General features: G+C 46.0%; 1 protein-coding gene across 9 annotated transcripts in view; it reads right to left on the reverse strand.

The window, feature by feature from the left end:
* The window catches only part of MTCL1 (microtubule crosslinking factor 1), a 115,617-nt gene extending 94,350 nt beyond the window's left edge, over positions 1-21,267 (reverse strand). For 7 of the 9 annotated variants that reach the window (XM_052786903.1, XM_052786899.1, XM_052786905.1 and 4 more), the window contains exons 1-3: positions 20,741-21,266; positions 7,890-8,114; positions 6,180-6,338 (exon numbers count right to left, since the gene is read on the reverse strand). In XM_052786903.1, coding sequence (XP_052642863.1) covers positions 6,180-6,338; positions 7,890-8,087 — 357 coding nt within the window. In that variant the 5' untranslated portion in view covers positions 8,088-8,114; positions 20,741-21,266. Of the gene's footprint in view, positions 1-6,179; positions 6,339-7,889; positions 8,115-20,740 lie in introns of all 9 variants that reach the window. The other 2 variants (XM_052786907.1, XM_052786904.1) reach the window with 1 other exon arrangement.
* Between the last annotated feature and the right edge of the window lie 4,885 nt (positions 21,268-26,152).

Raw genomic sequence — 26,152 nt, forward strand, 5'->3', positions numbered from 1 at the left:
CTTTCCTCTCATGCGGAAAGGAATGGAAACTGTATTTCTTGCCTTCCAATTTTGCCTCTGCTTTTCTTCATAAAAACACCAGCGAACATGAGCTGGAGCCATGGCTCTCCAACAACTGAAGTGATTTCCCAAGTGAACATGCCCAGAGAATGGCACTCATGCCTCTAAGAGTCCCAATAACCTTGAGGGCTCGAAGCACAAATGATTTCAACAGAAGTTAGGAGCTGGCCAAGAAAACCTCTGTGTCACAGGGGAGGTTGCTGCTACGCCAGAGGTCCTTGCAAGAGAGAAAGCAACACCTCCGGTTGCTTCCTCTCCAGTCCTTCTGCTTTCAGCAGCAATCAAGGGAGACTGTCACGGTATGGCCATCCCACAAGCAATAAATGCCCTTTCTTCCCAGTTACACAATTCTCATTCATTTCTTGACAAACCGTTTCATAGCACTCATGTCAAATTTTTTGGCAGCTGCTACCCTCGTCCCTAATCCTCCCCTCTCTTTGTCCGATCCAACAGGGCTACCCTTCCCCAGCAGTGCCAGTGCTGCCACAGCCATGCCTCTTTCTCTTTGCTGGCTCACGATACCAAACCAAGACAAAGAATGCAAGAAAATACATATTTAGCAGCTGCGAATAAGTGACCGACTCATTCTCCCCACAGTGAACAGAAGTGGGTCCTGTACCATCTCAGCACATTTCTACAGTAAGTAGCAGAGGTGTTTTATTATTCCCCAGGTACAGAGTTTTTAGAGAAAAGAGGATTACTCTGAGAGGTATTACTTGCAGGGGAATTAATGATCACTGTACATAAAGGCATCTGACACTTGCCAAGCATGATTTCATAATTGTTTAAACTTACACTAAAGATAGATGATCTAGTTGTGACATACCTTTGATGAGAAAATATAAGGAAGACATTCCCTAAAGATGCCTCAGTGGCTCCATGGAAATGATGTTTGGGATGGGTTAGATGTTGAGTGGAGCATGTTCAGCTCTCAAAGAAAATCCACTCGCTGTTGTCAAGCCTTTGTGAAAAGATCTAGTTTGTAGATGTTCAGGAGAGAATTGGTAATGGTTTTGCACTGGTGCAAAGAAAGGAGACTTTGGAAAGAGTTTTCTAAATGCTTGCTGGTTGACCAAGTTAGATTCTTAATATACATCAGGATTTCTCATGAGCTGAATTAGGATATTAGGAAGGGGAAAATGATAGTTTCAGGGATGTTGCTGAGGTAGTCTGTTAGTGATGGAGTCATTTATTTCTCTCCTGGCAGCCTATTGACTTGAATGGTGATGTTAATAACCTAGACAGCAAGAGAGAAAAGCAAGCAAGCCTTGGCAGTGATATGTATACTTATTGACTCTGTGAGGGTACGCTCCTTTTGCTTCTAGTGTTATAAGGAAGACGCAACTTTGGTAAATCACAGAAAATCCTAGTAAATTCCTAGAAGGGACAGTTCTTAGAGACATCCCAGTTTTGCAAAGATGCTACAAAAAATTGTTCACAGCGGTAGGGAAAATCTGAAGCTCTGATGGAGAATGCCACGAAAAAGGCATCAGAGGGAGGCCCAAAACCAGCTGAAAAGTTCACAGTAAAAAAAAAAAAAAAAAAGGAAGAGTTGAAAAAGGGAAACAGAAAAAGTAGGTGAATATAATAATGGAAAAAAATTCAATGAACCACAGCGCTGCAGCAGGTAGAAAAGACTGAAGCAGAAGAACTTGGTACAGCCAGTAAAGTTAAAAAATATTCATAGAGAAAACATTATTACCTGGTGAAAGAAGTAGCTTCAAAAGAATCAGTGGAATTATTTCAGTCAAGAGTAGCAGAGTGATGAACGTATACAGCAATAAACAAACAAAATCTGAAAAAAAATTAGGAAGCATTATGGGAAAAGAAAGCTCCATATTATCTTTTGGCTAAGAGAACTGAAAAAAGGAAGTAGAGTGGCATGATTAAGCAAAGTGAATGCCAGCATGCTGATTAAGACATTCACAGAAGAATGGTGTCTAACTGGAAGACATCAGAAGTCAATAAAATCCACAAATATTGGTTAAAAATCCTTACCAACCCATATCTTAGCTCAAAACACATCTATAGGAAATGCTGCAAAAGGCTGGAGGGGTCGAGCATGCTCATGGAAAAAAAAAAAAGAAAAAGGGAAAGAGGTGGCATTATCCTAAAAAACCTGTTGAGTGACTCACTGTTGATCTAAGAGCTTCTTATTGAAACAATCAGTGAAAACCAGAGTATTTTGATGATGGGGAGTACCTAGCAGATACCAGAACAAAACAAGAGTCTAGATGTGGTTTTGATAGATTATGCAAAAGCTTCTGAAAGCACGTCATGAAATGGGAATCCAGAAGCATCTGGGACTTGGGAGGGAAGTGCATTACCTACAACACATCGGCAGAAGAGGAGATAAGAGCTCTGTGAAGGACATGGCAGGTGACTTCTTGTCACCCTTCCTCTTTGTTGTAACTTTGCTTCTATCATTTGCAAAGCTGAGACACACTGAGAAACGTTATTTAGTGACAAAAGAGGAAAGCCTATCTCATATCTACTTGTTATGGGTTCCTGTGGCGCGGGTTTTTTTTTTCAGTAGCAGGGGAGGGGGCTGCAGGGGTGGCTCCTGTGAGAAGCTACTCGAAGCTTCCCCGGCTCCAAGTCGGACCCACCTCTAGCCAAGGCCGAGTCCATCAGTGACAGTGGTAGCACCTCTGGGAGAACAGATTTAAGAAGGGGAACCTACAGTAAGTAGGGGGATTGGAATGTGAGAGGAACCCCTCTGCAGACACCGAGGTCAGTGAGGAGGAGGGAGGGGAGGAGGGGCGCCTGAGGCGGTGGATGCCCCTGCAGCCCGTGGTGAGGCGGCAGGCTGTCCCCCCCCAGCCCATGGAGGGGAGCGGGGGAGCAGATGCCCACCTGCAGCCTGTGGAGGAGCCCATGCTGAAGCAGGTGGGTGCCCCCGAAGATGGCTGTGACTCCATGGACAAGCCCGCACTGGAGCAGTCTGTGACTGAAGGACTGCAGCCCGCGGAAAGGACCCATGCTGGAGCAGTTCGTGAAGAACTGCAGCCCGTGGGAAGGACTCACGCTGGAGAAGTTCATGGAGAACTGTCCCCTATGGGAGGGACCCCACGCTGGAGCAGGGGCCGAGTGTGGAGTCCTCCTCCCCCTGAGGAGGAAGGAGCGGCAGAGACCAGGTGTGTCGAGCTGACCCCAACCCCCATCCCCTGTTCCCCTGCGCCGCCGGGGGGAGGAGGTGGAGAGAACCGGGAGTGGGCTTGAGGCGGGAAGGAGGGAAGGGTGGGGGGAAAGTGTTCTAAGGTTTGGTTTTACATCCTAATATCCTTGTTTTGTTTTGATTGGTAGCCAATGAAATTGATTTTGTTTCTTCCCCAAGTTGAGCCTGTCTTTGGCCCATGACCATCAGTGGTGAGTGATCCCTCCCAGCCCTTATCTCGACCTATGAGCCTGCCTTTATATTTTCTCCTCATCCCACTGGGGCAGGGAGCAGGGGGGAAGTGAGCGAGTGGCTGCGTGGTGCTTTGTTACCAGCTGGGCTGAAACCACGACACTACTTAATACAACAACTTGAAATTATGTGGCCAGTAGGAGGCAAAAATTCATTTCCCAGTTAAAACTGCAAGGCTTTTTTGAAGGAAATAAGAATTGTATTTAGGCAGAGCAAGCCTGTATATATTTCACACCAAAAAAATCCTGTTGAAAGTATCACAGAAGATTGAAACAGGTACTGGGGTGAAAGAATACGTAACAGCACTAAACATCATAAATGTTAGGAATTTGTCAAAAGATTATGATAAAAAATGAAGAAAGAGTGCTTTGAGATGTGTACAATTCCTAAAGATATTTCAGCATGCAAAATACATTAAAGGTAATCAACATATATGCCATCCACTGCAGTGAGAAACTGGACCCAAGGGAATTGTACAGCAGGACAAAGCAGAAGTTAGCACTGAACTAAGCAATAAACATGAACGCGGATGTGAGAAAACCTTTTTGTTGATCAGAGGATGATAAGAGGAAAAGGGCTGGGAATAGTCAAGGATACTACAGAAAATTAGCATATGGTGACAGTGAGCTACATCAGAGAGCAAATACTGTCTAACTGCGTCTCAGGCAATGCTCCAGGACTGGATAGGAAAAATGCTCCTTCTAAGTGTCAGTCTTTAGATAGACAAGATGCATAGTCAGGGTGGATTGGGAAGAAACTACATGGCCTTTGGGTCGCTTTTATCCCAATATATAAAGCACTAGTTTTCCCGCTGGCATGTCTATAATACATTCCTTTAGAGCTTTGTATGCATTAAATGTTCCTAAAGAGGTATTGCTTTTGGTAGTTATTTGAACACATCTTGAGGCAAAAATTTTCTTTTTTTTTTTTTTATTTTTCAGCAAAGTCAACAACGTTGCAAACACATACTTATCTGGCGCACATATCACACTGTTTCTCCAACTTTTGGCTCATCTGTCCTTGTGAGACCTGCTGAGGACCAAAACATCTGTCTTCTCACCTACTGTGACCTTGTGAAATTCTGACTCCCAGAGAAACCACCACTTATGGTATGAAAAACCAGACTATCTCTACTACTACTGCTACATCTTATGCCCTGCTGTGCCTCCAGCACGAACGCATCCCATCATTCTACCTGCCATCTCCCCCTTTCCCTAGCTCCCCTCCAGCCTTTGACTCATATGGGACAAAGTCTGCTTCCAAAGTAAGGGTACATTCACTTCAACTTGCAATGCAGCAGAGAGACAGTTGAGTTAGTTGGGCTTCCCTGCCCTGCTAGGCTGCAGCAATCCAAGAAGCAGGGAAAATTCAGCCTGATTAGAGCTGGCTTGAGACTCCAGCACTGCTGGACAAGTTTCTTTCCCATTGCTCACCCACAGTTTAGTTTCTCAAACTGCTTAATCCCAAAGACCATCAAGCAGTATCTAGTGGACCTGTGCATTAATCACCAACAAGCTATACACTCGGTACTGTGTGACACAGTATTTTTGTACGGAATATAGACTGCAGACCCTGTAACATGGTATCATGTCCATTACGTACAGCATTCAGAAATAACACTGAGAGAGAAGAACAGCTAAAACATCATGCGGAATTTATCTTTTGTGTCAGGCTCCTAAGCAATCTGAGCAACACTGATATTTACACCAGCTGATCTGTCCTGTTAGGTACACAATGCTCCAAAATTCTGGCACTGGACTCCTTATAACCCAAATGCACAGAGAAACTAAATACGGGTTGTCCTTATAAAACTGAGTCAGGCTTTGTGCCAGTTGACTCTCAAGCATTGTTTGAAAGATTAAAATAAAACATAATTGCACCAGCTTTCTAAATCTGACCAGGGCTCAGAGGATAAATGCCTTGCCTCATTATGTTTAAATACTCTACCTCAATCTGGTTTAAAACAGAGTGGAGGCTGTGAGCTGCCAATCTGCTGTACTGCTAAGAAAACCGAAATACCGCTACAGACCAGGATGTGGGCTCCAGCAAGGAGCCACGCTTAGTATTTGGCTTTCCTTTACTGTCCCCTGCTCCTCAGCTCATTTGCTTCCAAGGATCATCACTTCACCCAGTATGACTATGTGTCAGCTCCAATTGAAATGATCCCTTTTCTTAACAGACAGTGTTTCTGTGCCTGAAGTGCAATGTTATTTATACATTACAGACCACATTCCTGCTGCCTAGCTCATGCTGGTGGCTCCCACTGTCACCACTGAAGAGCACCAGCCAAAGCAGCGGCTTGCCTACTTGAAGTATACTCTCAGAGATGAGTCAGGCACACCTCATTTGACTCTTAAATAGGTGGAAGTCCCCGTATGCATAAAGGAGAGTCAGAGCTAGCTGGAGTCAAATCAAAGATAGTTTTGCTCCAGTAAGGAAGAGAGGCTTTGAGGAGCCAGTTTAAAATGGGACAGAAGCCCTGTGAGAAGCCCCAGATGAAAGCCCCAGCATCACTCCTCTATGTCTGTATTGTTTCTAAATTACCAACACATTTGGGACATACAAAAAAGGCAAGGATACCTTTTGGGCAATTGTACAAGCAATATCAGTAGGCACTTCATGTAATAAAGATGTCTAAGACACTTGCATGTCAAATTTCCCATCTAACCCAGCAACACTGCTCTTCATGGCTTTCCTGACTATTGCTTACCTCTTTTAACTTGTCCAGCTCATTTTGCAGTGTCTGCTTGGATACTTCCACCTCAATAATTTGCTGCCGAAGGATTTCATTTTCATCTTCTGCTTTAACACGTTTCTCCTCCACACTCTCCAGCTCATGGTGCAGTCTGACAGAAACATCTTTGGCTACCTGGTCAGAAGAGCACAAATGCGTGAAGAGGATCTATGAGGAGCAACAGCTACAGTATGTCTCCTACAGTAGAAAGCATAATACAACCCTAGACAGCTGAGACATTTTTAATTCAATTATGAGACTGTTGATGAAAGACTCCAAGCCTTCTGAGTATCAAAATGAATTTCTAATAAAGAAATCCAAGATGAACATATATTTGATTACCCGTCTCCAGCTCCCTCTCCACATTATGCTAAGGCAATGTCATGAACAGCAGGAGGAAACAAGCAGATAACAAACCCACACATCAAAGTCCCAGGATATCACATCAATAAAACAAAAGATAAGGAATTGTACTGTAAAGTTGACAGGTCATCGATCAAAGCCGCATCCATGAAGCAGTCTCATCCACCCAAACTTGCTACTCTGGCAGCAATCACAACTAGGCAAGAGTGATATGAAAGCACAGAAATATATGCTAGCTTAGGTTTTCTGAGTCCAGCCTAACAAGAATAAATACTTCCTCCAAAAACATTTGGAAAGGTGATTCATCAAGCAAAATGATGAATTAGTGAATTATAAGTCAGCAAAACCAAAGCAAACAAACTAAAAAACCTCAGTATCTCTTTCACTCGAATCTGTGTACAAGATTTTTACTGAGTAATGTATCATTTCTATTATGATAAGGCTATCATTTGTTTTCCATCACAAAAGAGAAAATTAGGTCTGACATTTTGAAAAGTTTGATGACTTGATATGTCACTCTCATTTTCACTGCTGGGAACCAATCATTCCAGTTTCAGAAGGTTCTAAGTTTTGCATTTTTAATTACAAAATGCTTAATAATTCTAGTGGCAAGCAGTCCCCCTCTACAGAAGACATCTTCAAAACAGCTACAAGATAGCAGTATTAAGAAAGCCAAGTAAAGCTAGATAAGCATTGTGCCTATACAAAGCTTAGCCATGATGGAAACATTTCTGAAAAATATAAAAACTGTTTCAGTATGAACATAATTTTTACAGGAATTTTTGGTTTATGGGAATAGCATTTTGATTCTCTATCTGCCTTGCTAAAAACTATAACAGTCTGTTCCTGTTATGAGTAACTCATTAGGCACTAAGAAATGCAACTTTGACTAGGTTTTTTTTCAGTTATTTGGCATAAGCAAGAAGAGAAAAGGAAGGAAACGGCATGAATTGGGAAAAACATATCAGGTTTTGTTTACACAGTTTTGCAAAGCTAAGGTTTTCAGTAAAACAAAACTGTTTAAATCTTTCAAATGCATAAATGTAACTTGACTGCATTTCTTTCATTTTGAATCTAAGCACATGTTTTTTTACTCACTAACACATCTTTTTATGATGATAAGCCGCATATTTGTTCTCCACCACAGAAGGAAATTGGTCCTGACATTTGGAGAACTACTTCCTGTTTCATGTGTCACCCTCCCTTCCATTGCAGGGAGCCAAATCCTGGTCTGCTCTCTTTCGCTGCAAATATGAATTTCTCACCCACCTTTAAATCTTGTTCTAGACTCTCTTTTGCTGTAAATATGAATCTCTCACCCACCTTTAAATCTTGTTCCAGGCTCCTAATGAGCTCTCCATCCACATGGCCTGTTTGTGCAACTTTCAAGCTTTTCTGTTCCGCTTTCCTGAGACGATATTGCAGAATGCGGCAATTCTTGTTTGCCCGGTCCAGCTCTCGCCGGAGCTCCTGCAGCTGGTAAACATCTTCCTCTAAGTAGCTGTCACGCATTTCTTCCATTTCAGCCCGAAGTTCGTCCAGCTCATCCTGTGAGAAGTCAAAACAGTGCTCCATCATACCTCTAAATCTCACCCGTGGGAGCAAAATAGGAAACATGCTCATAGGATACCATATTAATGAAGTGATACAGATTGCAACATGCAGCTCCAGAAGTCATAGGAACAGAAGTTTTATCCCAACATTGACTAATTATGCTGAACTAAATTAATGAATACTTGTTATATTTCTTACAATTGCTTCAATAATTAAAAACAGACCAGATGCTTATCTGTCTCCTGAAACTCATAACACCTTCATTTTGGCATCTCTAATTAAAATAAAAAGTGCATAATACTTTGCCACCATCTGAACTGATTCCTTGCTTTATTTGGACAACAGTAAACCTAATTAACCAAGTAACTCAGCACCTCTGTGTGACGTGCCTTTTAACAACAGCACTTCCTAAAAATGAAATTTTCCCTTGAAAACTTTAATGAATCTTTACACCAAATACCGAACTGCTCCATATGAAAATGCTGTCCCATTTGAGCCTAGCACCATGCACATGCTTAGTGACAGATGGGTTGGGTGTGGGAGAAAGTAGGCTTCTGTTGGGTGTACACACATTTCAGTGACAGAACCACAAGGACGAAATAAAACCTGTGCCCGTGGGAATAACCTGGTCATTCTTTTCTAGGCATCATGAACTGTCCCAATTCCACATTATACCATGAGTGGCAAATGCTCTCTAAGGTCAGATTTAAAGATTTACAGCTGAACAGGATAAGCTCTATCATTCCCATTTGTTTAATCTGTGCATGACTGAAGCTCCAGAGCTAAAACTCTTATAAACATGGCTTCATGTTCACTAAGGGCAAATCGTGCCTGACAAATTTGGTGGCCTTTAACGACGGGGTTACAGCATTGGTGAATAAGGGAAGAGCCACCAACATCATCTACCTGGACTTGTGCAAAGTATTTGACACTGTCCTGCACAACATCCTTGTCTCTAAATTGGAGAGACACGGATTTGACAGATGGACCACTCAGTCGATAAGGAATTGGCTGGATGGTCACACTCAAAGAGTTGCAGTCAATGGCTCAATGCCAAGGGCAGAGCAGTGACAAGTGGCGTTCCTCAGGGGTTGGTCGGTACGGGGACTGGCGCTGTTTAACATCTTTGTCAGCAACATGGACAGTGGGATTGAGTGCACCCTCAGCAAGTTTGCCAACGACACCAAGTTGTGTGGTGCGGTCGACATGCTGGAGGGAAGGGATGCCATCCAGAGGGACCTTGACAGGCTTGAGAAGTAGGCCTGTGCAAACTTCATGAAGTTCAACAAGGCCAAGTGCAAGGTCCTGCACATGGGTCGGGGCAATCCCAAGCACAAATACAGACTGGGCGATGAGTGAATTGAGAGCAGCCCTGCAGAGAAGGACTTGGGGGTGTTGGTTGACGAGAAGCTCAACACAAGCCAGCAATGTGCATTTGCAGCCCGGAAAGCTAACCGCATCCTGGGCTGCATTAAAAGAAGTGTGGCCAGCAGGTCAAGGGAGGTGATTCTCCCCCTCTACTCCACTCTCGTAAGGCCCCACCTGGAGTACTGCATTCAGCTCTGGGTACCCCAACATACGAAGGGCATGGACCTGTTGGAGTGAGTCCAGAGGAGGGTCACAAAGATGATCAGAGGGCTGGAGAACCTCTCCTATGATGACAGGCTGAGAGAGTTGAGGTTGTTCAGCCTGGAGAAGAGAAGGCCCCGGGCAGACATTATAGCAGCCTTCCAGTACCTAAAGGGGGCCTACAGGAAACATGGGGAGGGACTTTTTACAAGGGCAGATAGTGACAGGACAAGGCGCAATGACTTTAAACTGAAAGATGGTAGATTTAGATTAGGTGTAAGGAAGAAGTTCTTTACTGTGAGGGTGGTGAGGCACTTGAACAAGTTACCCAGAGAAGTTGTGGATGCCCCATCCCTGGAAGCTTTCAAGGCCAGGCTGGATGGAGCTTTGAGCAACCTGATCTAGTGGAAGGTGTCCCTGCCCATGGCAGGGGGGTTGGAACTAGGTGGTCTTTAAGATCCCTTCCAACCCAAACCATTCTATGATTCTATGATAGAGGTCTTCCAAGCACAGGGGTGCAAGCCATTAAACTACTGTGTGAGAGGAAAACTATGACTCTACTAACTTTGAACAAAGTTGGGGAAAAAAAACATAAAAAAGAGCCAGGAGGAGAATATTTGAAATGAACTATTAATTTTTAAATAATTTTCTTTGAAATTCCATTTGATATTATAAAGACCAAATTTTCTGTGGAAAACATAGCTTAAATAAGATTCAAGGAGAACTTGCACTGGGGCTTGCTGCACCATCACCTCACTTCAGATCTCTAAATGACACTTGAAATACCAAGGATGGCTGGAGAATATTTCACATTTGTATCGATTGGAGAAGACACTGCTACGGCGTTAGCTCCCTTGACAAAGCACCCCTCCAGGCTGGACCATCCCTGTCCAGTCCCTCCATGAACATGTCTGCCTACATCCCCCTGTAGTCCTCTCAACCATTCCCCCTTCCCATGGCCTAACTGGATGGACGGTTGTGTTTTTCCCTGTATTCACCTTGCTCCACTGGAGCTTTAGTAACAAATGAGGCACACATCTTGTCTCTGAGCACAGTTCTGACCAAAGGAAGACGTGTTGAACTTCTTTAGCCTCCTTAGCATAGTTATGTTAGAATTATAGTGTTACTCCTACCAAAATCTATACAGCTGTATTTATACAGCTATGTTTTATTTTAAGTTAGTTAAGCCAGCATAAGTCAAATTTTGGCCAAGCACAAGGCTTGTTATTTCCAAAATGACCACTCTGGGCTCAGCAGTGAGGCTTTGCTCCACCAGTACAGCCCTCCAAGGGCTCTACACAGTTCTCCCTAGATGCTCAGAAAGGACAGACAGGTTTTCTCACAAGCTCACTATATTGCTATACATTTTCAATATATTCAGATTTCTGCTGTAGGGGCATCCTGTCCCACAGTGTCCCTGGGACAGCTGCAGGAGTGAGATATTTGTGTGGATGGAAAAGCTCAAGGGTTACTCCCTAGTGAGCTGGATCATGCTTGCACCATACACTGTCAGAAAAGGAATAGTGTAAGCACAGTAACAGAAGTTACCCTTGCAGCAATGACATCCTCAGAAGTTGCAAATACATTAATTAACCACAAACAGCAGACCGCAAGGAAAGAAACGAGCTCTGCAGACCAAACCCAGCAGGACTCTTTCAAAACGATGATAGGCCCTGGCCCTATCTACTCCTCCTCAGGGTATAGCCAAATACTCTGGCCGGTTTACAGACAACACACTGGTGAAGTTTTGATAAATGATTGATATTTTTAAAAAGAAAAACATAGCAATCTATGCTTGAGTGAACTGGGGAAGAGACCCATTTTTTCTTTTTAATGTGCACACTTTTTCACTGTGCTTCACATTTATAGACACTTTCAAGTGATAAAGTAAAAGTTTACCCAGTAAAGATGGAGATGCAAAAGAAAAATGTCAAGGTTTTAGAAACTGGTTAGAGAGTAGCAGTGGCTTTTGAACCTAAGAAAAGGAGTACACTTCTGTGTTGTCAGTTTATTAACTATGTATTCTGGCTAAGGTACTCATACCAAAACCACAGTCTTTACTTGTCAGAGTCAATATAGCCCTCTGGGATGAACAGGACCGGAGTTATTGCTTAGGGCTGTCTGCAGACTCAGGAGTTGAATCTACCTCAACTAGATTCAAGTTCAATTAACTTTTTAATATCATCTTCAGAATGCTAATGTTAGATTAATAATTTGGTTGTAAATTGAGAATTTTGAAACACAAATCCACAATAAAGGAAAACATGTCATCACCAAATTAATGGGATCTGGTTTATAACCTGATGTTTGTATTTAAGAACTAAGCAATGGCTTTCATGTATAAAGTGGCCTGCAAAGAACAATTGTAATGTTATTGCTTATCTCTTAAACTTCCTTGTTATCTATAACAGGTTTTGGAATTAGTAAATCTGGTTAGTTTCTAAAGACAAATAATCCACAATATTTGACTTTAAAGCATTTATTACAACCAAATTTGGAAAGTGAAACTCACATAATTTTAAACAACACAATCCCTGAAACAGTCATCCCATTGAAAATTAATATTCACAAATCCTCTCGGTGGGCATGGGAGCTCTCCCAGCCTTAAGAGTCACTCAGTCTCCATTGGAGACTTGAATCCAATGTCTTTCCTCCCACCAAAGAAGTTCCCCAAAAAGCTGCAAGTGTTGGCATGAGCTGTATTTCAGGAGATAGGCCTGCCTTTTACCTCCAGGAAAACGGAAGTTTTCTCAATCTCCCTTAACAGCACAACTCTGACTTTGCAAGTCTGTGATTTGTTTTGCTATGCTTACCTCTGGTTTTGGTTATAAATACACAGTTTGCTTTTCTCAAGTGTAATTTTGCAGATAAACTAAAATTTAGGATACAATCAAGAAAGCTGTACTTTAAAACCTCACACAGTTCTCCTCTCAGATTTTTTTTGACTGAATTGAGCTTCCTTTCCACACTTTTTCTACTCCCGAAACCGTCATAGAGAAATCAGACTGTGTCCCAACCTCTTGTATTTAGGAACACAGCATCCTTTGGACGAGCTTTAAAACACAGCAACATACATGCAAACACAATGAGGGCACAAACAATTTTGACCATATAAGGAGCAGAAACCTTGCCGTACGGGCTGCATGCAGCACCAGCCCGCTTTCTGCTGTATTACTGCAGTGCCTGGGGCTTGGACCTACATAGTCTGTCCAGCCCAGGGAGGAAAAACCCAAATGGGACAGATTAAATCTTTTTGAGTAGCAAGATGAAGTCCTATTTTTATGTATTAAAAAAATATATATAGGAGCATGTCACCTCTGAAATGTCAAAATATAGGAGAACGATATTTGGCTCAGATTTTGTATGACAGCACACAATTATGGATGCTGGGATAATCTTTTACTAGTTACAGTAAAGACATAATCTCAATACGTGGCAAGGGTATAGATGCTTCCAGTTCATAAGAACTTATTCTCCTTGGTAGGTACTTGTGATTCTGCTGTAGACACTGAAACCTTGTGTTACCATCTCCTAAGTCAGAGCTGTTATGATTACACCTACAAAATGAGGGCAGTTTAAACTCCTCTTCTAAAGTGATGTGTGCACACAAAACAGAGGAAGCTAAGTTAAAGACCCAGGGAAGTGGAAATTACAACTGAAATGATGATGGTCCTACTTACTAAACCGGCAAACCTACCACTTTGAAGGAAAACATTTCAATCATTAGCGAAACCAAAGGTAAATGCACCAAAGCCAGAACCTTAAAAATCCCAAACTCAGTACTTCGCAAAAAAAGATGCTTTGGCTGCGAGGCAGTTGAAAATACTAGATAAAACTAATTTCTAACTTCATTAAAATGTATTGTTCTTATTACTATTATTATTGTGAGTAAGAATTAAAGCTCTTTCTCTCAGGAGGTATTGAGCTTCATCCCGTGGACTTTAATATTGTAAAACTGAAGAAAGAGATCAGAATAGGCACTTAAAAGTAATTAAAACAAACAAGTAAGAAAATGGCCATCCCTCTTTCTGCATCTAAAAAATTGAGAGCCTGGTCCCTTCCTTAAACAGGGAGGACCTGCCCCATCTCAAAGTGGGAATTGAAATTGGTAAGTTAAGTGCCAGCATAAGAAGCTTCACTTTGCTGTACGTTCCTGTACGAGATGAGGGCCTCCTCTTGATCCCTTTTAATTTAATAGTAATTACATTACTACTTTCAGTTAGAACAGCACCAGGCAGAGAGTCCTGGAAGAAAGAATATTGTTTAGGAAAAAGCTAAACTGCTTTTCTTTCCAGATGATTTTCTTTTCCACCCTGGTCATCAGAAAGAACAAATGGAAGCGTGGGAAAGAAAATAACTTTCTAACTGGCAGCTCTTTCCAAATTTACAGTGGAAGTCCAAATTGCTCCTGCTCCTGAGTCTAACCACTTCTGGTTTCAGGTACTTGGCCCAAATGACTTCCTAAAGGCCAGCTAGTTGGGGTCTAATAAGGATCAGTCATCTGGGATTCACAGGGTGGCTGTATGAACACAGGGCCACGCTTAAATAGCTGCTCCATTTGCAGGGTTCCCCTAGACTTCAGTGCAAAAGCAACAGAATTAGGACTCACTGTTTCCCTGTCGGTCTACCAAGCCAAGGTGAATTGGCTGAAAGGTGAAAGCCTGTGTGCAGTTTACATCACCACGTAGCCCAAATACGTACTGATGGTGTCATTACACATCTGTACTGTGCAAATAGAAGACTTGCCTGTCAGAAGAGAAGCCATTATCTCATTAATACCTCCACTGATGTCATGCTTGTTTATTATTGATTTAATTTCTAATGAAGTATAATTAAGGGTAAATTATAGGAATATGCCTTGTTTAGGATTCTTTGGAAAAAAAAAAAAGGAGAGAGAAGAAGAGTCAGGCCATGCAGCTATTACACTAAGTAACCCATACTCATATGAGTCATTCCCACTGAAGTGACCAGGAATACTTTTACAACTAATGGGCTGTGTCGACCCGGCCAGTCTGGTTGAGATCCATAATGAGGTTTGAAAGTAAATTTTCCAATCATCCCCAAAAGTGTGCACTCGTTCAGCCCACAGAGCACGCAAGAAACGGATTCCTTCTGAAATAAAATGAGCAGAGACCTACACTCCAAGGGTGCACCAAATGTGCTCCGTTACTCTTGAGTCCTCCGGACAACTGTAAAACACATGCATGATGGAGATGTTTTGTTCAAGGGGCCAGACTAAATACAGTCCAAAGTAAGACCCCTAAACTGCATATAAAGACAGAGGCAGCCTGCTGATCTACCCTCACTGAGCTGAATTACTGGCTAATATAGAAAAAGCTCTTAACTCAGAGTGTGAATGGAGACCAAAACTGGAACCCAACCACGAGTCAAAAAAAAAAAAAAAGGAATTTTGGAAATTACTGTTAGGGAGAAATAACATGCAGAAAATAGCATAAAAGATGTATGGATACTGAATTCATTACTATGCATTTACAGTTACGTATATTATCAAACTGGAAGTCTTTAGGCTCCAGTGCATTAGAACACATCAGTGTCTAGAAATTATACACTAACTTGGAAACAACTGCAAACTAGGAAGCCAAAAATGTACAAAACCAATAAACTGTACAGTATTTAAAAAAATGCAAATGAAGGATGAAATTCAATTGTCTATGTAAAAAATCTAAGTATTTATTAATTTAGCCAAAAGTCATATTTATAGATTATGCCAGTACTATTTTCTAAATAGAAGGTTATTTAATATACATTAAATCAAAAGAGGGGAGACTGAGGAAGGGAGCAGGTGCAGAAATTACAGTGGGTAGCTGCTATTGTGCTAGCAAATCCAGCACTTCTAGAAAGCCCTTGATAAATCTAAGATTCATGAACTGTGATTTTACGTAATCTCTGTTTTTGTATTTTAAATATCTCAAACTGTCTGTATGTAGGAGATGCTGCTGCTGCTAAGGAATAAACACATCCCCCATATCACTTTACAGCAGAACTGCAGTAGGGATAAATATGCTCTAAAAGGCTTTGGTTGGGAAGAAAGCAACAACCATTATTTTTGCCTCTTGCAAAATATGTTAATGAACCTAAAGTTCCTGGGCCCCTGATATTATTGTTTACCTCTCAAACCAAACTACAAGTCGTGCACCAATCCAGCGTTGTTTGAAGCTTGTGCACAAAACAAGATGAGAGCTGAAAAATCGTTGGACCCTGAGCACCTGTTGACTTCAGGGCTGGTTTAAGTTTGCAGGATCCAAGAGCAGCATCTGGCAGCTTTTCTGCTATATTCAAGCAGTAGGCCCAGTATTGTTTCAACACGCTTCCTTGATTGGAGCAGCTGAAGCCATTTGAGCAGTCATCTGGCTGGGGCAACATTGATATCATCTATTGAGAGCCACCAAGTGAAACTATTGCCTGGTGCATCACGCCGCTAATCCCCTCCAGGCAGTGCAGGGGTTGACAGGGACACAGCTGGAGTTAACAAGGCACATGGCCTCGCTATTCTTCCCCAGAGTGACATCTCCCTCTGACAGCTGACCGTCCCTCCAGCCAAGCCTGGCCACACAGGTTTTGTGCCCCAGGCAGGGTTATCGCCTCCATTCTCTTCTGGACTGCCAGTCACCAGGTGGGCAAAGCAGCATGTCAAGCAGAGATGGGGGACGAACTTTGTTTTGCTAACCCCAGTAACCCTCACTAAATGGAAGAAAAATTGGTCCCATCACTTCACATCATTTTTGCTCTGCAAAACCCTTTGACGTACACAACTCCCATCAGGTTAACAAAACAAACAGTGATATTACTCCTCCTGAGTTCATCTCAAGCCTATGGACTCAAAGATCTACAGTTTCAAGGGAGCCAAGAAATACAATGTAACCTCATATGACACACATTGTGATTTTAAACAAAAATGAAGGTTCTTTAGATGTATCAGAGTGGAATAAGGAGCCTGGAGTGGCCCCTTATTTGATTTATATCCAGCATATGTCACAGATAAAAAGGAATATAGAAAGAATAAAGACAAAACAAGATAAACTAGATGATTATCTAATAAATCCAACATAGTTTAGAACATATTTTTGTGCTAGCCTGCACTGTAGCAGCATTTCTGCTGTGTTGAACTTGTACCAACCCATGCACAAAGAGGAGGCCCAGTAAAGCAAAGCAGAGCAAGCACCAGTTTCACTTTAAGGGCTGTACGAAGTGTTATGCCTCAAGTAGGAGGCTGCTTTCACATTGTGGCCATGAAGGATGTAAAGAGAAAAGGGGCATGTGTCATGACTAAAATACCACTGCTGTTTCTGCTAGCACATTTATTTAATTAAAACGGTCTGAACTAAACTTTGGACAAGATAAAGCAAGAACATTTTTAATTGCTAAAATTTAGGCCCTCTTCCTCAGGATCCCTCATCCTTTCAAGGGCTCTACACCACAAGGAACTTCTTTCAAAGTTTCCCAAGGACTTGCATAGTGCATGACGCTTCTCCACGTGCTGGACACTTTAAAGTAATCCTGAAAAACAACCACTTGTGTGGGCAGTATTTTGCTATTACTAACAGGACTGGCTAGCAATGACTAAAACTTTACCTTCCACTAGCACTTACCGGTGACCTCCTGGCTCCACAGAGTCAGGCACCACGACATGATTTCACTCTTACACATCAACAAATAAGTGATACCTTTTAAATCCTGCTGTAATATTACGGTCTTGCCCCATAGGTAGCTGAAATAAGGTTATGCAAGAATTATATGAAACTGAAATCAATGATGACGAAATTTCACTGAGGTAGTAGAAAAGAGACTGCCCAATGTAAACACTTCTCCTCAACTACTTCACCTACAGGCTTAACTTTACAGGTAGCTGGCCACTGCTGGAGCCAAAGTCTCATCTAGGGTAAAATCACAGTCCCTGGAAATATATAAGGTGGCAACTTGATATCAGGTTGAGATCTGGCTCACAGTGTATGAAGTCTGAGATGTCTGCAGCACCAACAGTTTGCCCTGCAAAGACTTCCATGGAGCATTCTGGGAGACTTTCTAGCACTTCTTGAGTAGAAATAAAAACAAACGATTGTGTGTGTTTTGTTTTTTCTGGTAGCCCTTTAATATCCAGTAATCTTTAGCACTAAGTCTATGTATATATGTGTATATATATACACTGTGTTCTATAACCTATGTTCCAGACACATGAAAGATACGTGAAAGACCTTCCTGTGTGAAAGATAAATTTCGCTGAAAGAGGCTTTAAAATTATGTGCACTTACTGTTGCACTCCAGCTGCAGGGAAGGATAAGGAGGAGTGAAAACTACAAAATTCGGCATATGGCCAAGCTCAGGAAATTAACAGTTTCTTCTGGGATTTATCTAATCACTTGTCTATTTACAGCTGACAGCTTCCCCGTTATCCCTTAGTCCCCTCCAGTTAAAGGAGAAACACATCTCACTCCAATACCTACCAAGAGAACTGCATTGTAAAAAATGCGAGGAGCAAACCCACAAGTAAACAACTCAGGCAATGCTGTGGTTATAATTTGCAGAAGGTTTTTATAGGTTTCCCTAGGAAAGGAAAATGAAGTTTGGGAATTCTCCTGGTAACTTTTGCACTACTGGGCTGTTTCCAACCATTTTGAGAGAGGAGCAGAACTGCTAAGACTTCATGCACCCAGGTGGCCAAGGAGAGCAGACAAACCACGTACTCAGTGCCCTCAGGAGACGTGACAGAGTGAGCTCATGGCTTTCCAGGCACAATGACATGCCCACTGGAAGTCAGCTGAGACACAGAGCCCCAAGAAACCAGTCTGTATTATCCTACTAGTCTCAGAAATACTTGTAGCCTGAAAAAGTCATAGTCCAAATCAAAGAAGGGTTGGGACACAATTGCTGTAGATGACGAAGACATCAAGGTGAAAGACCTGAAGACACTGTTGCACAGGGTGAGAAGTTTGAAATGATGTAGAATAAAGTTCTTTACCTAGGACTTGCTAATGTCAATCCGGTCCCGGGATCAGAAAGTCCATAAAGTGGGACACCCTAACAGTGGTCAGTCCTAGACAATTCAGACAAACTCTTTTGCAGTTTCCCATAGTTAAAAATTACTTTCAATATGAAACATGAGGCTTAACACATTCTTCATAATGGGTTAAAGTTTAAGTACTATAACTGTGCAAATCTTGTAATGCAAAGAGATGCTCCCAGGCTTTTGGCCTCCATGACTTCTGATGGCAATGCCAGTTTACCTGCTCCTAAAGCAATTCCTATTACGAAGTCTGATTTCATTACATCTCCTCGTTTCTGGGCTGTCAAGTAGAACAGAAGCTTCTGATAAAGGTTCTCTATGCTGCTCATCATTTTATAGACTATTACATTTCCCTAACGCACTCTGGAGTTTTCCATCCAATGAGTGCTATAAAAGCTTTGCTATGCGCCAATAATTTTTATTGGTCTAGTTCTGTATTATCAATTTCTAGATGACCAGCAGTGCCCACAGTATTTCAGGTATACCCACTGATCTGTGTAACAGCTACAGATCTATAAAACATTATAATATTTTCTTTGTTATTCTCTGTTCAGTTCCCCCTGAAATCTAACATAATTTTTGCCTGCAGTTTCACATTGAGCAGAGATTTTCATTGCTCCTTCTCTCATGATGCTCCTGAGTTAACACAATGCATTTAAAATCCAGAAAAGTGCATACTCAGTCCTTCTTCTCTCCAAGTGCTTCAAATTTTCAATACTGAGATTTATTTCCCATCCTCTGCCTTCATTTTTCACTCATTCCTCAGGGGTTAAGTCTATGATTAAGTTCTGTCTGGTCTCTGCTGGGCTCCACTTAAGATAAAAAAAACTTAATGTCATCCGAAAATTTTGCTGTATCATTGCTCGTTCCTTTTTCCAGTTCATTAAGCAGCACCAGACCCAGCAAAGAACCTTGCAGCACCCCTGCTGTTAACCTTTTGCTATGCTGAATATTGCTTCTTGTCCCTTAGCCAAAACCCCTTAACAAGCCCCGTCTGTAACTTTACCACCCTTCTCTCCCAAGGTTATACCCAACTCCAGTCTTTCTCCTAGCAAAACTCCCATGGATTTCCATGGTCATTTTGCTTGACAACAGGGTGTTGCCAAAATCAGGGAACAAAGATGGTTCTCACCAGCAGCAGAGTCAAATGGTACAGTAGCTGCGGTTACATGATTATCTCAGTTTATCTTATTTATAGATCTTTATGGATGTAGCCTCTTTGCTGTGCCAAAAGATCAGATTGTAAGTGCAAGTCCAACTAAAGGTTCCCCCAGGTCAACCCAGCTCAGAGCATGCCTGAATTTAGCTCTTTTGTTTCTCTGAGGATGAATGCACATAGGTGTATTTTTCTACCTGTACAAGGATGCAATGACACTTTTTACTGCTGCTCTTGTTATTCTATTAGTACTTCACGATGAGTAGCTCCACTTTCCAGTGATAAAGTAACACAATAAACAGACAGTATAATGCTGTCATCCCTTCCACATCAAATGAAGGAACCGGTTTCTTTGGCTTTTTTAAAGGGTGATACTGAGGAAAACAGTTCCTGGAAAGCAAGGTCTTGCCAACCGGTAGAGTGTTTGCAGTGCTTTAGAAAGAGTTGGGGTTTGCTGAGCCACCACCACGCCAAACAGACGTTAACATTGCCACAGTACATGCTGCACCGGACTTGCGTTCATCCAGCCTCCACGACTCGGGCTTTTCCAGGGAGCCGTGATCACACGCTTAAGTCCCTTATCTGCCCTTAAACCGTGCCACGGCCCCGCTTTGCGGGGGAGCGCCGAGGCGCCCGGCTGGCCCTCCCTGCCCCTATTTCTCTCCCGGGGGTGAAATTGGGCATTTGGTCCGGCGGGGGCGGGGGGTCCCACGGGAGGTGACTTCAGACTGAGCGAATCCACTCGCCACCCCCAGCGCGGGCCCCGCAGCCCCGGGCAGGAGGGGCTGCGCCGCTACCAGTGCCTCCCCCTTCCTTCCCTTCCCTTCCCCGGGCGGGGACCCGCTAAGGCCGGGCTCCGCGGCCGATGCTCACCTTGAGGTACTCGTTCTCCGAGCGCAGCTCCTCCACCTCCCGCTGCAGCTCCTCCGGAGCCGCCGCCGCCGGCGGCTCCCCGCGGCTCGGGGCTCGCCCACCGCCCGGGGGCGCGGGCAGCGGATCCCCGCGGGGGCCGGGTGGCGGCAGAGCTCCGCGACCGGGCCCGGTGCCGGTGCGGGTCGGCTCGGCGGCGGCGGCGGGCTGGGCGGCGGGCGGGTCCCGCTCGCGGTCGCTGGAGCCGGTGCCGGACTCGGCGTCGCTGCTGGCGGCCGGGGCCAGGCGCTGCTCGTCGGAGAGCGGCTCGGAGGGGCAGTCGGAGAGGTCGGAGCTGCTGTCCGTGTGGCCGACGCGGGCCAGCGCGGCCGCCGCCGCCGCATGGCCGCTGCCTGCCGCGGCGCCCCGCTTCCCCTTCCTGCCCTTGCCGGGCGGCGGGGCCGCCTCGCCGCCGGGTTGCCGCCCCCCTCCCCGGCCGCCGGGGCCCGGCTCCGGACCGCGGGCCGCCCGCTTGGCGCAGGGGGCGGCCTTGGCGCCCGCCCTGCCGGCGGCGGCGGCGGCGGCGGCGGCGGCCTTGCCCCCCGGGGCGGCGGGGCGGCGAGAGAGGCGGCCCGGCGCCGCCAGGAGCCCCGCGGCCGGCGGGTGGGCGCCCGGGTGCGGCGACGGGGGCGCCCGGCTGGGGAGGCCGGGGGACTTGGGGGGGGCGGGCGGCGGCTTGGTGGCGGCGGCGCGGGCGTGGAGGTCCTTGAGGAAGGGTCTGGCGGGCGACGGGGCGCGGTGCAGCCTCTTCTTCTCGGCGTGCGGGTGGTGGTGGCCGGGCGAAGGCGAAGGCGGCGGCCGCAGCGCGTCGCCGGGCCCCGGGCCTGGGCCGGGGCCGTTCAGCGCCTCCATGGCGCGGGCCGGGGGCGGCGGGGCGGCAGCGGCGGCCGCGGGGGCGCCCGGCGGCGGCAGGAGCGGCGGTCCCCGCGGGGCGCAGCAGCAGGACGGGCAGCCTCCTCCAGCCTCCCCGCTCGCTCTCTCATCACTTCTGCTTCTCCCAGCCACAGCCCTCACACTTTTCTTTCTCGACCCCCCTCTTCCTGCCCCCTCACCCCCACCTCCTCCTCCTCCTTCTCCTCCTCCTCGCCGCTCTCTCCCGATCACTGATGTGTTTCAATAAAACGAGCCCAAATCCCTCGGTGGCAGCCGTCTCCTCCTCCTCCCTCTCCTTCCCCTCCCGCTCCCCTCTCTGCCTGGCTCAGCTTGATGCAGCTCAAGTTGCGATGCAGCCCCAAAACCCCCTCCTTTTCCCCTCAATCTAAGGCAAAGGCGTGTTTCCCGGCTGCCTTCGCCTCCGCTTGCAAGCCCCCGCTCAGCCCACCGGCGCCGCTAACCCCATGGCTCCCCGCTGCCCCCAGCCCCAGCTCCGGCCGCCGCCTCCGCCCGGCTCCCGAAATAGCCCCGCTGCTGCTGGGGCCGCTCCGGCGCGGCGCGGCGCTGCCCGCCTGTGCGCAGGATCCGCCCCCTCTGTCAGCGAGCCAGGCTGCTCTCCCTGCAAACTACTTCCCTCGCATGCTTTATTATAGGGGCGCCTCCGCCAGCCGCTTCCTATCGGAAAGCCTCATTTGGGCAGAAATTTTCATTTCCCAGCCCTGAGCTGTATAGCGTTGCCCCTGGTTTTTTTGGGTTGGTTGGTTGTTGGTTTTGGGGGGTTTTGTTTGTTTCGGGTTTTGGGGTTTTTTTCCGAGCTAAGGCTTCATGAAAACCCCCTCTCCGGAGATTGGCAGCAACAGAACAACAGCCACCGCATTATCTCTTTGCTCAAGGCGGACACAGGTTCACCCAGAGGAAGGGCTGAGTATCCGAGGGAATCGGCAAGTTCGTGGCTGTGGCTAAACTATCAAAGGCATGGACCCATCCTGTTGGAGCACGGGGATATGAAATTAGAGCCCTTACATTTGCAGAGCACCCGGACAGTAAATGAAAGGGAGGAGAAGCTCAAGCGTGGGAAAGAGGCACAGCCTAATGGGTAGAGCAGAGCAGCAGCAGCCAGAATGTTTCTGACTCCTCCGCTCGGTCACAGCGGGACCTTGGACAAGTCGCAGTGGCTCCCTTATCTGTCAAACGAAGGTGGTAAATGCGTGCTTAGCTCATGAAGTCCTTGGGAGGTTCAAGTCGTCCACATCTGAACGGCAGCACCTCCGGTGCGTCCCGGGGAAGGGCAATCCCGGGCGTTTTGAGGGGGCAGCACCCTGGGGCACTCCAGATTCCCCGCTCCACTCATCTGGGTGGAAGGTATTACCCCAAAAGGCAAAAGCCCCAGGGACTGCTGGAGCCTGAAGGCACCGGGCAGTGTCACTGCAGCAGCCAGCGTGGCCAAGGTAAGATCAGGCAGCTGGCTCTGACAGTCCCGACCCGGTCCAGTGCCAGACATCGTGGAGCACCTGAAACGGCCCGGGCCGGCCTGCCTAGGGAAGAACTGGGACCGCGCTGGCATCCCTGGACTCCTTGTCCCAGTAAACGAGGGGAAAACCGATTTATCCTGCTGAATAGTAACACCGACGCTGCTGCAGGAGTACGCAACAGGTAGTCCTTACATTGCAAAGGCTGCAGAGGTGAAAAAAGTACTATTCAAATCAGAGCTGTATTTACAGGTCTCCAGGAACTGGCAGCAGCTCCTCGGCACCGCCCCGGGCAGCCGGCGTGGGTAGCGCCAGCCGGGAGAGCGCGGTGATGGGCGGGCTGCCAGCGAGGCCGGGCGGGGGGGCGGCTCCAGCACCCTGGAGAAAGCCGGGGCTCGGGGCCGGCGGCGGGGGGCGGCGGCCGGGGTCCCTCCCGTCCCTCCCCGGCCGGTGGGACAGACCTCCCCGGCCGGGCAGTGCGGTCCTTCGACGAGTGGGCGGGAGATGAAAGCCCTGCTCCAGGGCACCCGCCGGCCGGTTTGTTGCTGTTGTTGGGTGGGGGTTTTTTTAATCTCTTGGCAAATTCAGCTTCTGTTACCGCTCACAGTTTCCCCCCGTTGGCATCGCTGCCGGGCGGCTCGGTTCCCGCATCCAGATGTGCCTTTCAGGTCACATGGCAAAGCACCTTTTGTGGCAAAGATTGCACTTGCTGCTGCTGGTCTGTACGTTTAGTGGAGCTAGCAGGAAGACTTCGTTGGGCCAAGTCCTTTAAAAATTATACAAAATACTCTGATGAAAGGAAAACACAGCAAACCCGCCCGCAGGTGTAAGCCCCCTCATTCTCGCTCCCTGTACAACATTAGTAATTTACTTGATTGGGTGAGATAACCAGTCCATAGAAGCACTATGAAGTGGCTCAGGTAGATTTTGATCTAGAAGAATGACTTATGAAATATAAACTATTGTTACATTTTAATGACATAGCATTTGTGTCAGGCCATCACACAGTATCAGTGTTTCCTACCAACTGTTCTGCTCTTAGTTGGGGTTTCTTTCAGCAATACGCTCCTGGTCAGTTCAAGCAATCCTCCTTTTCAAGAATGCTAAAGAGTGAAAGAGATGGCAGTTGCTGTATTTCATCCTGAGAAATAGTAATTAATATGGAAATACTAGCTATTATGGATGTTGCCCTAGATGAGAGATATCAGAAAAGTTGTTTTGATCTACTGTATTGCCACTCTCACTTGGTTTTGGCTGTAACTTCCAAGAATAGATGGGAATTCCAGCTTCACCTACTAGATTTGCAATGCGTTTTATGCCTGTGATGAAAGGGGAACTGCTCTGTGACAATTTATGAGTACCCTGTTTTGACTTTGGCCCATGAACAGAACTGTTCAATTCAAAAGGAAAATGAAAGGAAAAAGTATGACTCAAGATAAGCCACTTTTCTACAAACAATAGCTGAGAGACAGTGCCAGGCTTCTTTGCACTGGAGGGGAAAAGAATTAGGGAGGTGAAAAAAGGAGCACATTCACAAAAGGCTGGGAATTGTCTGGAGAATTAATGAGACACTTAAAGTGTCTGACAGAGTCCAGTTTCCTGTGGTTACCTTGTAAATTTTACATTGCAAATACATGAATAAATATTTTTTGCTGTTTTTTGCCACTAAATGCTTTTTTTCAACTGCTAAATGCTTTAAGATGTCTTATCATATCACTGCGCATCACTGACCACAATCTCCTAATGGCAAAGTGGACCAAAACTCAGCCTGACTTCTGAGGAGGTGCCCTCGTGTCTTGGTTTCAGCTGGAAAGTTAATTTTCTTGTTAGTAGCTGGTATATTGTTGTGCTTTGGGTTTAGTATGAGCATAATGTTGATAACGCACTGAAGTTTTAGTTGTTGCTAAGCTGAGTTTATATCAAGTCAAGGACTTTTCAGCTTTTCATGCTGCCCTGCCAGTGGAGGCTGGGAGTGCACAGGAAACTGGGAGGGGACAAGGACAACTGACCCAAATGAGCCAAAGGGGTATTCCATACCATATTACATCATGCCCAGTATATAAACTGGGGGGAGTTGGCCAGGGGGCACCACAGCTTGGGGACTGGCTGGCCATCAGTTAGCAGGTGGAGAGCAATTGTATTGTGCATCACTTGTTTTGTATATTCTGTTGTTGCTGTTGTTGTCATTGTTATTATTATTATTTTCCCTTCCTTTTCTTCCTAATAAACTGTCTTTATCACAACCCACGAGTTCTTTTTTTTTTTTCCCCGTGATTCTCTCCCCCATCCCACATGACACCTTGTCGTGGTTTCAGCCCAGCTGGTAACAAAGCACCACGCAGCCGCTTGCTCACTCCCCCCCCCCCCCCGCGCTCCCTGCCACAGTGGGATGAGGAGAAAATATAAAGGCAGGCTCCTGGGTCGAGATAAGGGCTGGGAGGGATCACTCACCACCGATGGTCACGGGCCAAAGACAGGCTCAACTTGGGGAAGAAACAAAATCAATTTCATTTACTACCAACCAAAACAAAACAAGGACACTGAGGAGTAAAACCAAACCTCAGAACACCTTCCCCCCAGCCCTCCCTCCTTCCCACCTCAAGCCCACTCCCGGTTCTCTCCACCTCCTCCCCCCGGCGGCGCAGGGGAACAGGGGATGGGGGTTGGGGTCAGCTCGCCACACCTGGTCTCTGCCGCTCCTTCCTCCTCAGGGGGAGGAGGACTCCGCACTCGGCCCCTGCTCCACCGGGGGGTCCCTCCCACGGGAGACAGTCCTCCACGAACTTCTCCAACGTGAGTCCTTTCTGCGGGCTGCAGCCCTTCAGTCACAGACTGCTCCAGCGCGGGCTTTCCCATGGAGTCACGGCCATCTTGGGGGGCCTCCGCTCCCCTGCTCCCCTCCATGGGCTGGGGGGGGACAGCCTGCCATCTTGTCTCACCACGGGCTGCAGGGGCATCCCCTCCTCCCCTCCTTCCTTCTCACTGACCTCAGTGTCTGCAGAGGGGTTCCTCTCACATTCCAATCCCCCCACTC

Source organism: Harpia harpyja, chromosome 5 (assembly GCF_026419915.1).
Source record: "Harpia harpyja isolate bHarHar1 chromosome 5, bHarHar1 primary haplotype, whole genome shotgun sequence".
Taxonomy (NCBI): Eukaryota; Metazoa; Chordata; class Aves; order Accipitriformes; family Accipitridae; genus Harpia; species Harpia harpyja.